Raw genomic sequence first — 16,903 nt, 5'->3', positions numbered from 1 at the left:
TTGTAAGAGCTGCCGAGGGTGCATTTCTTAAAATTTCAATTTGGGCCCCAATTATAGAGTGCATATGAAAACAAAAAAATGTTTGATTTCACACACCGTCGTCTGGACATTGACAGGCTGCTGTCGGGACGAACTATGGCCCTTAAATCTTCTATAGTTCTACAGCTCTTTCCCCAGAACTGCTCCCTGGCTCGGGGCTAGTAATCTGACTGGATATACATGGATTAAGGGGCATTAGCCTGCACCTGTCCCCCTGTTATTGGACTTCTTTTTGGTGCTCAGAAGCACCGAGTCATCTGGCCCAACTCCACCATTCACCAGGCTGAGGGGGGAAAAGAGGGTAGACAAGGACACAAGGCCCCAGGAACGAGACCAAGATCAGAAAGTAATCCCGGGTTAAACTTTGAGTTGACGCGGGGAGTTCTTGCCAGTTCCGCTCCATTGCTCTATTGCTTTATTAACCGCCCCTGCCCTCCGTCTCATGTCTCTGCTTCCCATTATATGATCTCAAAGGCAAACTGATTACATTTTCACTTCTCATCCTGTAATACAGAGCTGACAAAGTATAGAGCGGAAACTCTTTCCTTGCTACGGTTTTATTTCACATACGCTCCTGCCTTTTGGCCTGATTGTATGTGCTGAAAATTAAGTCAAAATTATCAAAGAATGAGGTCGACAAGTCTTCACTGAAACAAGAGAGGTTCCTACGGCAAAAAAAAACAAAAAACTGTTTAAAAGGCTTTAGAGAAAACAGACAAAGCAATTTCATTGACGTTACAGTCTGAAGTAGGATATCAACTCTTTGATACATGAATAATTAATAGAGACTCGTTTCCAGCTTCTCTGTGTTCAGGCGTAAAATGTGACTTAGGCATCGGAAACTGAGTCATCACGTTTGTCCGTGTTCTTGTGCCCCGTGTTTCCCATCTATCGGTCTGAATCCTGTCATCACTTCCCGTCAGCACACACACATACACACACACACACACACCCCCACACACACACACACACACGCACATACACGGGGAGACAAAAAAATCTGACTACACAATTAACAGCCTGAAAAAAAAAAGCATGACATAGTTCCACTGCAGATCAGAAGTGTTTCTGGGTAATGACCCATTGAGGACATGATTATGTGCAATAACTGTTGGTGGTAATTCATAACTGAGTTGTTATGGAGTAGTTCAAACACCTTGATGCAAGCTGCTGGCAGTCTGTCCTTTCTTTACTGTTACTGTTACTGTTATATTTAATGGTTTCCCTCAGTTGTTCCTTTGCTCCAGTTACTGCTTCTGTGCTTCTGTGGGCACTTACTGGAACAGCCCCAGAGTCGGGACCTACATCTGTCAGTGCCAGTGTAGCAAAAGGTTCTAAATGACTTGACACATCCTCCTTTTTCGTGCAAATCACTTTAATTAGGCTCAACTCTTAAGAAATATTTCAGAGGACTCATTATATCGACCTTGTTATAACAAAGTTAGGACTATAATCCTACAGTTTTTTTTTTGTTCCGTTGAAGTATTGTTCCGTTCTTCTGCAATTGTCTTCCTCTTGTTCCGATGGCCACTGAACTTCCTCTATAAAAGTTTCTTCCAGTTTTTTCCTTCCTTTAAAATACTGATAGCATTGTTGATGTGGACTCATAAAGCTCCTTTAAGATATTGTGCATTGATAATGAGCAGAACAAAGACTTGACCTGACTTGTTTTACCAACTACCGCAGCAAACCTCATCCGCCAACGCTTCATTCCTTTCTATGTTAGTATTCAAGGGAAGAGTTTTGAGAATTACACTTGTTTCAGAGAATAAGATCAAAACCACTTCTGTCTGTTCAATGTGAACAGCACACAGTTAGTTTAGCTTAGCTTAGTATACAGACTGGGGACGGGAAAAGCACTGGGCCTGGCTCAGTCCGAAATAGTCGAGCACATCATCACATGGTCATCTACTGTATGCAGCTCAAGCTTCATACGCATCTCTCCAACTATTCTATATTCTTTTGAGATTACTTATTAGCGTACAAAACTAGATGTCAGTGGAAGAATAAGGGTTAGGAGAGTTAAAACTGTGGTTAAGTGAAGGTTAAGAGGCTGCAATGTCTTGGAGGAAAGGGGAATTAGTGTAATCTAGAAGGACACTGAGATTAATGTGTGTGCGCTTTTGCAACACACTTGTCAAACGGTGTTTGGAGGATGTTTTGTCAGCTTCCAAGTGAGTTAGAATTAACTCAGTTCAACGGAAGAGAAAAGAAGACCTGCCAGGGAATGAACAGTGGAGTTGGATGGAATACTTAGAGGAATGATGAACGCAAACATTTGCATAAACGCTGATATATCACGCAAAAAAAGATATGATGGCAGGCGTGCTGACAGCCAGATTCCAGCCAAGTAATCTGCCAAACACGAGGCAGGAAGTATGGGACAGAAACTTTACTTCGATAACAGCATCCACGTTTTCCTGAATTTTTCCACCACAGTGTCTCCGCCGAGATGTAAATGTTTACGGCAGTATAGAGTTATGACAACTTTCCCACGGAAGGTGCTTTACAATTTAAACCTTTTGTGTTATACAAAGGCTGTGCAGATAAAAGAAGAGAGAGATGAGTTGAAAAGTATTCCAGTCACGGGACAATTCAGAAACAAGTCAGATCAAACAACGCTCTCCCTCCCTCTCTGCTCGTCTATTTGCCATCCCCCTTTGAGATAAGCAGTCATTTTGGATGCAAATGTCACCAACCCCGACGGAAGAAGTGGGGGGTGTCGGCCAAGCTGATATAAGATTTTCCATACGGCGATAATGACGCATAGACACATGTGCCCAGAAAACAATAACACATGAGCTCACACCGCTGACACTTGATCCGTCCCAGCGACAGTGTATACGTCAAGTGGGGCTCCAGTGACTTCCTCCAGATAAACTCACAGATCTGTTCCGGCCTGTGGTGCAAACAAAAAAAACCTCTTACCCTAAAGCTCCAGGCACACAGAACTGTTTATTAGGAGAAGTTCTTTTTTTTTTTTCTTAGCAAACCTCATTTGAATGAATTAGAGATAACATACACACATATGATGGGAGGGAACATACTGATTACATTTTTTCACCATTGTGTATATAATTTTATGGTCAAGGAAGTACAGACGGCTGAGTGATGAGTAGTTTTCTTTAAATCAAAGCGGAAAATATACTTTCATGGTACCGCATTTCCTGATTTGACCTAATCCTAGCTTTTATTTGTTTTATAGTTGGATGTTATTTTCATGTGTTGTTTTTTTTTTCTTTGTTTTGAGAAGTGCAATATAAATAAAGATATCAACATAACTACTACATCACATATACCGATGTATACAGTGAGAACTTGGAGACACCACATGGGAAGGTCTGTTTTTGTCAAAACTCGTGAATTTAGTAACTGAAAAATCTATATAAATCATGTTGATCAGGTTACTGTCTGTCTTCCACAGTAACCACTGTAACTTAACAGGAAACCTGTTGAGTTCAACAGCGATTACATAATCCTGAAATTTCAATTTCTTTGCCCTAATTATGTATAACTCTTGTTGTCCTATTACATTGGTGTATGTGCTTGGCAAGAAAGTAACAATAAACTGATATTACTCAATGTTTTCGCCACTCAGAGGCAAAGGAAACAAGCGGTGAAATCAACATAGTTAACTAAAAGGGGCAGTAAGTGACTTTAATCCAATACTTTTTGTAAAATTCTGCAAATATTTCCTCACGGTCCGCTAGTTCTCAGTTATGTCTGGTTTTTGGGCTCAGCCCTAGCTCTGTAAATTTAAATATCTTTTCTTTCTTTTTTTTTATGGTGTGTACCGACCCACGCAACACTGCTTGTGCAAAATGTACAAAACAAACAATCTTTCCCCAAAATCGCTTACTGCCCCTTTAAAGGGCCACAAAAAACCCCAACAGTGAACTGACAGATGCTGCAGTCAGAGCTGAGGGGGGGCTGCAGAGTCAGGTGATTACTCTTTGTGGGTTCATCACTACTCTGAGTGACCCCATTCACATAGACATGACATTTATTGTTACTATGAAATTACTGATTATAGCCCCCTACTTTTGAGTTTAAAATTCATGAATGGCTACAGCACGTGAATTTATTATCTGATTTCATGTATAATCTGACTTGTTTCCCTGAAACCTGGTTTCCTGTGAACATGTATATGCAGTTACTGCTTTCCACTGTAGTGAGAGCAACATTTCTAATGGCTAACCGATTTCTCTACTCCAAAAACATAAACAATATGTCTTTTTCTTTTCCAACTCGACCCAATTAGCGTGCATTCCTTTTAAAAGGTGCTCTGTGTCACAGATGTGGAACGATACAAAAGGAATATCAGCATATTGCTCTAAAAAGGGGGAAAAAAACAAATCCGAAAAACAGCTGCTCTGACATTCTGTGCGGCTTCAATAATCATTCGTTGATTGAATTATAATAATTTCTCTGGAGGCATGTGATTGCGAAAGGCAGTCATCTAATGAACTCTGCCAATGGATGCTCATTCGGATCTCTAGAACACACGGATAAACACTGACACACAGTCGCCAGTTTAGGGTCACGCAAAGTACGACGTTAACCGTTACATTTTTCTGCTGCAAAAAAACCCGATAATTTGGGACCGTGTCGCTCTGGAGAGTTGCTGCCGTAGACGTGTCTCAGTGCTCGTCTGTGCACGATTGTGTTAATGGGCAATGTGCAAAAAAAAGTCGCGGGGAGCTCGCACTTAGTCGCAAAGATCAAGGGAGTGTGTGTTTGCGTGCGTCTTTGTACAAAAGCTGAAATGCGTGCGTGCGTGCGTGCGTGCGTGCGTGCGTGCGTGCGTGCGTGCGTGCGTGCGTGCGTGCGTGCGTGCGTGCGTGCGTGCGTGCGTGCGTGCGTGCGTGCGTGCGTGCGTGCGTGCGTGCGTGCGTGCGTGCGTGCGTGCGTGCGTGCGTGCGTGCGTGCGTGCGTGCGTGCGTGCGTGCGTGCGTGCGTGCGTGCGTGCAGTCCTTTGAAAACTGAATGATACAGAGCAGAGACTTCAAAGCTCCTCTTTCATCAGCGAGAGAAGCCCAGTGAAGCCGTACAAGCCAGGCAACTACACACAGTCGAGCACTTACACTGGTTTTGTCAGTCTCTTACTATCTACGTTTACTCACACTGCGAGTTAGTTTTTTAAAAAAGATAACGCGAGGTTCAGTTTCACAAGAAAAAGTGTGAGAAAGTGAGACTGATGGGTTTCTAAAAGGTTTGCATCACATCCACGGACCAAGAGAGCAACAGATACGCAACAAGACTCCTGCTTAATATCACCCTCGGCATTTTTAAACAGTTGTCTTTGGAGAAAGAAAAAAATCAATACGCTCAAGAATTTCAGAGCAACTTCTCAGGGGGGCAGACTTATCACCGGTGACCTCGCAGTACAAACACTGCCTCCAGCAGGAAGTGCAGCCGCGAGCAGCAGCAGCAGGCTACCGGGAGGCAGGGACGCAGCAAAGCGAGGCAACGGGCTGCTCGAGGACCAGAAAGAGAGTTGATCAACTTACTGACTCGGCAAGTTGACGCCGAGCTGTGAGAAGTCAGGTGTTGGTGGTGTGATTTTGGGACTAGTGTCTCCTTGTGAATAGTGACGCCAAGCTGTCATCACCACTCCGCTTCTCATGAACACACGCACGAGCAAAAACACATCGACAACAGTGGAGTGTTGCCATGGGCATGCTATTATAAAAGTGGTTCTCATAAAGTAGGAACAGTGAAGCTGTTTAGAACTGATGCCTACACTAACAAGTCTAAATACTTTTTAAAAACCCAATCACCACCAAAAATATGAGGTTACCAACCAGAATCAGAAACACAGACGATGTCAAAAATGATCATAGGTCTGTTCAGTGCCGCTACAAAACAACATTACTTTACTGTACACGTGTCTCGTGGTGTAAACACGGCGGAAAAGTGCTGCGTGCTTAACTTTCCTCAGCAGTAGAAGTATTTTTATTACCCCTGCTGGCAGGCGGCCTGGTGCGGCTGCGGGACCGGCTCCGCTGACGCTGCAGTCGGGACTTGCCCAGGAATCTGTAGTAGTACGAGTGTCTCCCAGACCCCTTCCTGGTGACCCCGGCCATGGTGCTGAAGTTCCCACACAGCGACGTCCCAACGACAACAAGGTGCCTCAGCAGCGGCACTGGCTGACAAGTCCTCTCGAGTCTGGTATCAGTGCAGATAAAACCCCCCGGCAAGGTTATCCAAACTTCACTTGAGAGTCCTCTGACGAACACTCCCCTCCACTAGAGTTAAAGTCCAAATGGGTTGTGTCAGGATTGAATCCACTCAAGCTTTGAAACCATTCCCCACTGGTGGGGTTTAAACCATCAAAACATCCATCCACTTCAGTTCAATACTTGTGTCCCGTCCTACAAGCTCAGACTTTTGCTCCACCTTCGAACACTCCCCCCCCCCGAATGTTTCCCACAGCGAGATCCCAGAGGCACGGTGTCCGGAATACACTGCGAGTGTGTATCCTGAATGACAGGAAAGCTGCTCCTGTTCCCAGTGCCAGAGTGCACTGGAGGAATTTTATAGACAGCCCAGAAGGAGAGTTCCTCTTGTTTCACAAAGCAGTAAACGAGTCATCTTCTAACACAGTTATCTACATCCAAAACCACCATCTTCAACTCCTGGGACTCTGTGTGAGTGTGTGTGGGTGTGTGTAACAGACAGACAGTTGTACAGAGTGTGTGTGTGTGTGTGTGTGCCATGTAGTTGAGAACAACAGGAGAAAAGTTTGGGCTGCGTGGAAAACGTGCAGAGATAAGGTCTTCGGCGGAACGGAGTTACCAAGACTGCCGTCAGACAACAGAGTGTTCCACTTCCCTCCATCAAAGGGAGTCGGTTACAGCCTCACAGATAAGACTTGATCTGGTGCAGTACACAAGTCCGTCTTATAAAAATGTCACCCCACCCCCCACTGACAGTGAATCCTGGTCCAGCCTCAATCACGCTCCGGGTTTTACAACTTAACCACTTTAATTTGCCTCCCAGGGCAGGGAAGGCATGGGAGGCAGTGACAGCCTATCAGAAACAGATGTAAACGGGCTGTTGAGAGTGGCAAAGAGCCAATCAGAGAGTGCTCCGACTGAGCGGGTCAGCCAGAGGGACCTCGGTCCACAGCCAGACACAATGAGGCACAATGAAGCGCAGGCACATTTGCGGGGACGCAGCATATGTCAGCACGCCGGGGTTAAGCAATGTCAGCTGCTTCCCACTGTGATTTGAATCATGATGTATGAACGGTCATGGAAAAAGCCAGACGTTATTGGGGAGAACTTATTATATTACCACAACATGTATCATGAAGCCATTAAACCATGAGCATTGCACTGTTGGTGTCCATTGTTTTTTGTGATAAAAAACATGAATTCAAATGTTGATAGGCAACAATCCGAGGTAATAATGTTACACAATATAGGAGCTGGATGTTAGCACCAATCAAACTCCTCAGAAGTTTCAGCATAAGGAATTCAGCCGGTTCCACGTGGTTGTTCTGTTTGTCCCATGGCTTCTCTCCACAATAGAAACCGATGGCTGACTTTTTAACGATATAGTCATCCAACGTGAAAGAAGAATTCCGATATTTATGAACAAAATAAGAAATTATTTCAAATGGCAGTCATTTGATTCCTCTTGACTTTAATCATTACTCCATCTGCTGATAAAGGCCATTGAGTGGCTTAAAGTTCAATAAAACTTATATTATCATGGTGTGTGTGTGTGTGTGTGTGTGTGTGTGTGTGTGTGTGAATGGGTGAACGAGAGGTACAGTGTAAAGTGCTTTGAGCATAAGTAGACCAGAGAAGTGCTTGTGTTATAAATGCAGTCCGTTTACCATTAACTGGATTTTAATTGGTGGTCATAAAGTTTTATTTAGGACATACGACAGAGGAAGAACAAAGAAGTTGGTATCTTATAAACACTGTGTTTGAAGAGAGATAAATAAAGTACAAAAGAAACTCAGAAAGTAGCCACAGAAGAGAAAATGCAAAAACAGAAGTGATAAAAAAAAACTGTAATTGACAAGTGACCTTTGGCGAAAACAAAAAGAAATCTGCACAATAAGGTGTCACCAAATAAAGATCAGCACCAACAGTACCCAAAAGTTCAATTATTTGGTCTATAGATTGTGCCTGTATTCAATTTGGTTTTCAGTCATCAACAGTGTAAATGATTGGGAAAATTGGACATTTTCCGGAGTTTGCCATTCATATATGAAGAACGCTGCGAGGACATTGTCCGGGTCAAAATGCGTTCACAACAGCAGGAAAAGTTCTGGAACATAAAGGCGGTTCGCTATAATTTGCAGAGATCTTCCTGCTGAATTCTCACAAGGGCTCACTCAGACATTTTCTGGATATTCTACTAGGGGGCTGGCAGGAAGAGTTCTGGAAACATTTGCGTTCTCACACACAGGCCCTCCGGAGAAGTTTGAGCAAAACGTCCTCCTGACATCACTGCATGTGTGAAAGCAGCCATGCTCTCCTACTGCATCACATGTCCTTCTCCTCTGGTTGCCCAGTCGTTCTCTGTGATTCTACCCGATGCTGTTTGAGAGCAGTGAGGACCATAACACTACACGCTGTGTGGAGTTGTGTGTCATTACCTCAGCCCATAAACTCCCAGGGAAAGAATGCAGCAGTGTTTGTACATGTCTGTAAATCTCTAACTTAGGGTTGGCTGTTTTCATGGGTCCACAGAGAGTATTTAGAAGGAACATTAGTACGCATGTTCTACTAATATATATATATCACTCCGGTGCGAGTCAGAAGCCTCGTGCCAGGCAGCAGAGGTAAACTAAAAGGCCTTAAGGCTTCACATTGCTACCGCTGACTTCATGAAACACCGTGGAGACATTGTTAACATGTATTGATATACAATACATATTGAAATGTCACATAAATACACACAAATTTAAGTTACAACTCAATAGGGGCTGCAACTAGCGGTTATTTTCATTATCGATAAATCTGTCGATTATTTTCTTGATTAATCGATCAGTTGTTTGGTCCATAGAGCGTCATGAGATGGTGAAAAATGTCAGTCGTGTTTCCCAAACCCCCAAAATGATGATTTGTTTTGTCCACCCACAAAATATATTCAGTTTACTGTCATAGAGGAGCAAAGAAACTAGGAAATACTCACATTTTAGACGCTATATCATAGAATTTTTACTTGCTTTCATAAAAACTACTTGAACCGATCGATCGATTATCAAAATAGTTTGCAATTCATTTAGTAGTCGATTACTAATCGATGATTTGGTTAACTGTTGCCGCTCTACGACTCTACACCGGGTGTTATTCACACATACAAGCGCGTGGGGGCCACTCGACCTTTTTTAATCACAAAGCCAACTGATTTGTCTCCTCCTGCATAATAGTCACAGTGGGACTATAGTTACCTACAATGAGTTCTTGTCTGACGGGTCTCGGAGTCAACAGACTGGCAGACCAGAGAGTCGGGGTCATGCAGAGTTCGTGTGTTGCCTCCCATTGCTCCGCGACAAAGACACCAGTGAGCAGTGAAGGGGCCGGTAAAAGGTCAATGAAGCAAGGTAAAGTAAAAACCAAGAAATGCTTTATTCAACGTGAATATCAGCAGCTAACTCTTAGAGGGCAGAAGGATCGGATAAAAAGGTGAACACGTGATAATTCCGAGACCTGTTCGGTGATGTTGAACATTGGCAACATAAGAGGAAGCCAAATATGTGCAGATGAGAGCCCAGTGTTGAGAGAGGAACTTATTAAACTGTGATCCAATTACAATGTTTTGGCTGTAAACATTTGCTTCGCCAATGAGAAGACAAACATTCAAACAGGAAGCTAAACTCTACTGTCCCTTTGGGTGTAATCCATGTTGTTGGGGTTTTGCTCAACACAATAAATACAAATTCTGGGAGCTCATTTAAATTTGCTCTGCCAGACTACGGTCTGGATCCCATCCATTGGGAAGTGATTTCCCCTGGCAGAAAACTTGCCGGGTCCGATCACAACAAAATGATCTGATATTGGGCGGGGTTTATACCACGACATGGACGGAAGCGACTTTGGTAAGCAACCAAGGCTGCCGCTGACGAACGAGCATTTGAATAAAAGCACACAATGTCTCGTTCACAGTCATTGTGGAATCATCATCACAGACATCTCCTCTCTGCTCTCGTCTGTTGATATTTTTCGCCTCGCTCAACAGACGTCACATGATTTGCCTGCTTCCATTGGTAGCGCCTCTTGGACGTCAAAAATGAGCCGAGAGGTCCCAGACTAATACGTATTATACTTATATTACTAGAAGAAAAACAGAAAATAGTCCCCATCGAAGGCACAACAACAACAGTGGCCACCTGTTTGAGGAAGAATATTTTGTCTTTATTAAACCTGAATGTCTGTGACCCCTTTTTAAAAAACTTTAAACATCTTAGGGCAAACCAGTGGGTTAGACTCTCCAACACTGTGCTGTGTATTTCTACTTGAATTCCCTTTCACTTCATGAGGCGTATTAGCGGTAATACTTCTTTGCAGGTTTCTTTTCCATACTCAGCACTATGGACCAGCCCAGGCATTTGGATCGGGTGTTTTAAGTGCCCCACTTTCCAGTCAGTCAGCATACTGACATCATAAATCTCGAGAGTGGGAGAAAAGGTTTGGAAACAACAAACCCTTGCAGACGCATATACCAACACACTAATGACTTGATTACGATTCGATCACGATGAACACATCGTAGGGATCCGCACAGGCCATTAAGTGTGCCGAAGAGAGACTCGCGGTGGAAGATGCGCCGTGTTAAATAGGGGAACAAATCGCCCAGCACTCAGCATTGAAAGATGGAAATAATACATCTGCTTCCTGCCTGCATCAAGAGACCAGAGAGAAACCTGGAGATGGAGGATGTGAGGAGAAATGCCTGCCACATCTAGAATCACAAGCACGGCATTAGTAAAAAAAATGTCTTACCTGTTAAAGAGAACATTGGAGAGAAGGGTCAGGTACACATGGTGGCAAAAGAGAGAGAAAAGAGAAAGATATTAGATATTAGATTCTTAATTACTTTCCAGATTTAATTCATTTGTCAGCAGTTTGTATCTAAGGTTAACTTGAAAGAATATTGATACGTGAGGGAGTTCCTCATGTACATATTTAACCAGGAATTAATAACCCTAGACCGACAATTAAAAATTTTAGGAAGGTTTCAAACTATGTAAATGTGTGACTGCTGTGCATGTTACTATATGTTGGTAAGATTCTGAGGCTTAAACTGCACAATTGTCTCGTTGCTCCAGTTTTTACTCACAAACAACATCGATGATCCACATTGGTGCATGTTTAAACAAATGCAGCCACTCAAATTAAAACGCAATGAACACCAGTGACTGAAACAACACAGCGAGAGGCCCCGAGAGAAGAGCAGATATATCGCCATGTGAATGAAAATCACCCAAAACCTGGAAAGTGAGTGAAACCAGTTAAGCTCTAAAAACATTTCAAACAGAAACGGCGACGTATCCAGCCGGGGGTGGTGGTGGTGGTGGTGGTGGAAGCAATTCCGCTTTCAGAGCAAACAAACACACAAAGAGAGACGTATTGATTGGGAGCACAGCTCATTCTGTTGTCTCCGTAGTGGATGGCTCTCACTCCCAGAGTGGCGCTTGCTTGCTCTCGTACCTGAAATATAGCCGGCAGCATGTTGGAGCAGAAAAGACCTCAGAGGGAGTCGTTTGGGATTAGACGGCACCGTAAAAGAAAATTGGGCAGAGCTTCCTCGTCCTGAACTGACAAAACATATTAGTATGGATTACAAGCGGGGGATTAAGCCACAATTGATGGTCACTGCTCCTCGAATCTCCTTGGGCATATAATAGTTTACCCTCTGAAAGACAACTTGACTTTTATATTCATAATAAAGTCGGTGCTGATTCGGAGTAGAAAGCAGCAAACTCTTAAAGACGTCAGACACAGTGAGCAGTCATTTTCTCTCTGCCCGTCTCTTCTCAGTGTTCCCCCTAGGTTTATTGGTTTGGGGGGGGGGGGGGGGGGGGTTAGGGTTTACAAATCACGTTTCATCCACAATCTTTCATAGAGGAATTAGGAATAAGGTGTATAAGGAAAGTGACCTTAAATTACATTATGTAAAATATAAAGAATATATATATATATATATATATATATATATATATATATATATATATATATATATATATATATATATTGTAGGGGACACACTGCTTCTACTGATGAGGGTGAACTATGTTGTGCATGGGGGTTATACACCTCACAATTATTGTCACTGTCAAATAATCTTCCAGATTTTTAAAAAAAAAAATTTATTGTTTAAAGTGGCCTTTACAATTTCTAAATGTCAGAGCAATGTCATAAAATTCAATTTTGTCAAGTAAACTCATAAGATTTCAATGATAGAAAAATGCAGTATAGAAAAGACGAACAGGAACAGGGGTGGGGGATTACATTTACATTTTTGCATGACCAACTACCTTATTTATTCATTAATTAGCTAAATAACTGCAGAATATTTCTCTGTTGCTCAGCCAATTGATTACCCGCAGCTCTAAATACAGATAATGCAAACTAATCATAATTCCATTAGTCATAAGTCATTAGGTCATTAGATCTACATTTACATGTAACACAGCCTGAGGACTCGACTGAGCCAAAAAGCAGCTTAAACCTGTATCAACGCTGACCCCTTCTGGAAAACACGGTGATGTACACACAGAGAGTGAAGAGACGCTGACTTGTGTTTCCAAAACCGTCCTGAAGTTGATAGATGGCCTGAACAAACCACACGCATTAAAATTCACTGCGGGAACTGCCCGCTCTGTCTTCATGTCTTGACAGTACTTTCCAATAATCCAGTAATCGGATCTAATCCACAAAGCAGGAATCACTGACCCGCTCCCTGATGACAGATAAAAGATGAGCATGTCTGTTGTCCCATTTCATCTCAAGCACCAACCATTTGTAAGAATCCGAATATTTTCTTACAACTATTGAGTGTTTACATTAACATTCAATAATAAACCAGAAATCGTTTTTTAAGAAATGTTGCATTTAGCGTTCAACCTTTTGATCCACCATAAAACCAGTCGATATCACCTCATTGTGGCTCGTTTTGTAAAAACTGCATTTTCAAATTGTCTTAATATTTTGCACGTAAAAGTCGGAATCTAGAATAAACATGAAAGTATCTGTTATTGTTTTAAATACACAAAAAATGTAAATGTAACGAAACTGAAAACATCAAAAGGCTCAATTTCACTACATGATTAACACAATTGTGAAGTTTGACGAAAAAATTCCAAATGGTTTGAGCTCCTGTAGCAGCTGTTATTTCTATGAAAAACATTTTCACTGTTGAGTCACGTCCAACCGTGAGTTGAAGAAGCGAAAGTAGAGAGATGGATTGATTTGACTGCAGTCATTTTTAATTCGCAGTGAGATGCAGGACATCCGTGTCATAATGTGTCTGTTAGATAATTGCTGGTGTGTGCGTGTGTGCGTGTGTGCGGGTGCAGTGTGGGTCACTTTGCATGGCGGGTGTGTCATTAAAGTGCACAAAAGTTTGGTTGTGCAGAAGTGCTGGGTTGGTGACAGACTGGTGCCATCCATCCAGGCTGACTTTCCTTCCTCCTCTCATCCAGGCCTCCTGCCTCACTCTTGGCCCCAGAGTGAAAGGGCAACTCGCAGAATGCCTCGTCCCGGGCAGAACTCATTATAAGAGACTACAGACGGATGGAGAACAGAGGAGTCTGTGTGACACTGTTGGCTGGGGACAAACAAGATACGCAAAATGGAGTAGGGGAGAGTGGGGGGCTCTTTTTCGCCATGATTAAAAGAGTGAAGAGCGAGGCGGGGGGGAAGAGATGAGATGGGGTCTCGCTAATGAAGTGACCCCTTGAGACCAGCACAGAAGGACCCCAGCCAGTGTGATATCAAATGTGACACGGAGGCACCGTCAGGCACACGCAACTGCTAGTCCACAGATTGGATTTCCAATGTACTGTACAGACAAACATAAACTCTCACCAGTCAACTGCTTGTCACCAGGTAAATACACTGGGAGTGAAAAAGGTGTCCAAACCCTTTGGAATAACCTGATTTACGGCATTAATCAATGTGAAAATACAATCTCATCTTTATCAAAGTCAAGACAAACACGATGTGCCTTTATTGTACCCGGCAATTAAACATTCACAGCTCTGGTGGGAACAGTAAGTGGACCCATGGATTTAATAACTGGTCGAATCTCCTCTGGCAGCTGCGGAGGGATTTCAGACCATTGTTCCTCCTCACAGTGCGTCTTCAGCTCAGCCATGTTTTTCAGGAGAGCCTGGTGTGAATGTCTCTCTGGAGGTTGTCCCACAGTATCTCTGTTGGGCGGGTTAAGGCCTGTGGGCTCACACTGGGCTGCTTCAAAAGGCAGATTTTCTCATTTTTTTTATTAAGCCATTCTGCAATAGATTTAATTTGATGCTTTGAGGGTCGGCGTCCTGCGTCAGCTGGCGGACGGCCATCCTGAAAATGATCCTGTAAGGAATCCTTGATAAACTTTGGAATTCATTTCGCCCCGTTGTTGACAACGAGCCGTCCAGACCCAGAGGCAGAGAGAAGCAATTCGCGATGCGCATTTTTTTTTCGATCTCAGTCTTCTGAGATCTGCATATGGTTTCTTCTGAACAGTAAATTCTAAATGTTCAAAGTGTCTTTTATAAGTCAAAGTAGCTCTAATCTACTCTTCCGATCTCCTTTCATTGATTAGACTCCCGTGTTTTGTAAACGCCCAACTTCACTTTGCTTTTGCTTTTGCTGAGGTTTTCAGACCTCAACTCCAGAAAATGTCCAGAAAATTGGCCGCTCACATATGAATAATGCAGCAGTAAATTTTCCGTGAAATAAAGTACATCAATCTATCTGACCGCAGGAAAGTTTCCAGAACATTCAGAGGCCTGGGGAGAGCGCCCACTCGCTCGCCGGGAATCTTCTGGAGATTTTCCTACTGTATTCTCACATTGGCTCACAAGGACATTTTTACAGAGATTGAACTATGGGGGCTGGCAGGAAAAATTCCAGAAAATGCCTGGAGCAACATTTGCGTTCTCACATACAGCCCTTTTGGAAAAGTTCAGACAATTGTCCGGACCTCAGTGCACGTCTCAAGTTACACTTTGAATGTTTGAATTGCTGCATTTCCATAATTCTGAACTGACACGAAATGCAATGTCACTAACAAAGGGTCCATTTCTGCAGGTCACCTGGCAAACACATGACCATTACTCTCTCAGTCATACGCTCTCTCTCTCACAAACATGTGTGCACGCATTACAACATGTGATCATTGAATCACTTTATAATGAAAAGCAAAAAGACGACAACACTCACAAAACACATCATCTGAGTGTATTGTCGCTGGGCTTGTCCCCGCACAAACCCCCCACCGCCTTGGGCGAGGGGCGAAACACGGGAGACGAACAATGTTCAGACAGAATAGCTGGAGGGCTGCTGCAGCAGTGGCACTGCTACTGTAATGCTTCTTATTTACATATCATTGTCTCACTCATTGACAGGCTGCATGTGTGGATTTAAGCTTAGCCAGTGGCTGTGCACCTCTCCTCTCATCTGCCTCCTCCGCTGGTGGGCTCCAGATCAATTAGGCCCCCAACAGAGCCACAAACTACAATAGTTGAGCTCGCACCAGACGAGGAATCCTCTGAGCTCGAGGTCTGCCAACTCCATTTCTGTTTACCTTACAGAGTATAGTACCAGCTCTTATTCTCTAGCACTCAACACCTACAGTAGTGTTCCCTGAAATCATGTGGGGAAAAGTGTGCTTGGTAAAAAAGTGTGGAATGGCGTCAACTGCAATGGCTCCTTAGAGACTAAAAGTCCTCTATAGTCTGTGGCCTCCTCTCTCTCTCTCTCTCTTCACCATTAAATTCAATCCCAATTCCAAATTATTCTTCATGTGCAAAATGATTTCCATCTCCCGTACTTGGATGGTGAAGTGTATGAAAAAGCGTAGGAGACAGAGAAGTAAAGATCAAGTCATTAAAAAAAGAATAATAATAATATTGGATAAACATTTTTAGATTGTTTGTCTGATTTAGTCGTCCACAATCCAAACGTATTTTATTTACAGTTATATTAGCGCATTGGAAACAAGCAAACCTTCATGTTTAAGAAGCTGATACCAACATATGTGCTATATTTTTGCTTGATAATTGATAAATTACTTGATTATCATAACATTTGACTATTAAGTACCTATTCAGCAACTTATCAGTGTGCTGTTTCAGCATGTACCTTTACTCTGTGGCTACATCCACATTATTAGGTCACTGCTGCTATGGTTAAGTTTTTGAGCGCCTAAAACAGAGAAGTTTGGAAACGCTGCTCGTCCCTCTTTAGTTTGAAAACTCATGGGGCTGCAATGTAGTATGAACGGACAAAGATGAAGACACTTTGGAAATGTGACGCCCGTATTCGCTTCCTGATACTTATCAGTCACATTTGGGATTAATACTAATAGAGAGCTAAAGCGCTCGTCTTGACAGAGATTGTTTCAGTTCTAGAACGCTTTTTTTAAACGAAAACATATGGATGTAGCCAATGTCTTTCCCATACGGACAAGTAAACAAACACACACACACACACACACACACACACACACACGTAGTGAGGCCATGTGCTACGCTCATCAAAGAGCCAGTGTCAGGATTACAGAGTGAATGGCCCACATTCTGTTGTTGACATTTAAGTGAATGCTTGCACAGGGGAAATCTGTTCCAATAAATCCCCTGTAGATCAAACAAATAAGCAAAACATATCCAACAAATAAG

General features: G+C 42.9%; 1 protein-coding gene across 12 annotated transcripts in view; it reads right to left on the bottom strand.

The window, feature by feature from the left end:
• dab2ipb (DAB2 interacting protein b) overlaps positions 1 to 16,903 on the bottom strand; it is a 143,535-nt gene that overhangs the window by 80,599 nt on the left and 46,033 nt on the right. For 2 of the 12 annotated variants that reach the window (XM_035608495.2, XM_035608496.2), the window contains exon 1: positions 6,002 to 7,381. The exons of the other annotated variants lie outside the window; for them this stretch is intronic. In XM_035608495.2, coding sequence (XP_035464388.1) covers positions 6,002 to 6,125 — 124 coding nt within the window. In that variant the 5' untranslated portion in view covers positions 6,126 to 7,381. Of the gene's footprint in view, positions 1 to 6,001; positions 7,382 to 16,903 lie in introns of those variants that run through there. 12 annotated transcript variants of the gene reach the window in all.

This window comes from Scophthalmus maximus, chromosome 20, assembly GCF_022379125.1.
Source record: "Scophthalmus maximus strain ysfricsl-2021 chromosome 20, ASM2237912v1, whole genome shotgun sequence".
NCBI classification, from domain to species: domain Eukaryota; kingdom Metazoa; phylum Chordata; class Actinopteri; order Pleuronectiformes; family Scophthalmidae; genus Scophthalmus; species Scophthalmus maximus.
The sequence above is the reverse complement of the archived record's forward strand: the minus strand, read 5'-3'. Positions and strand labels throughout refer to the sequence as shown.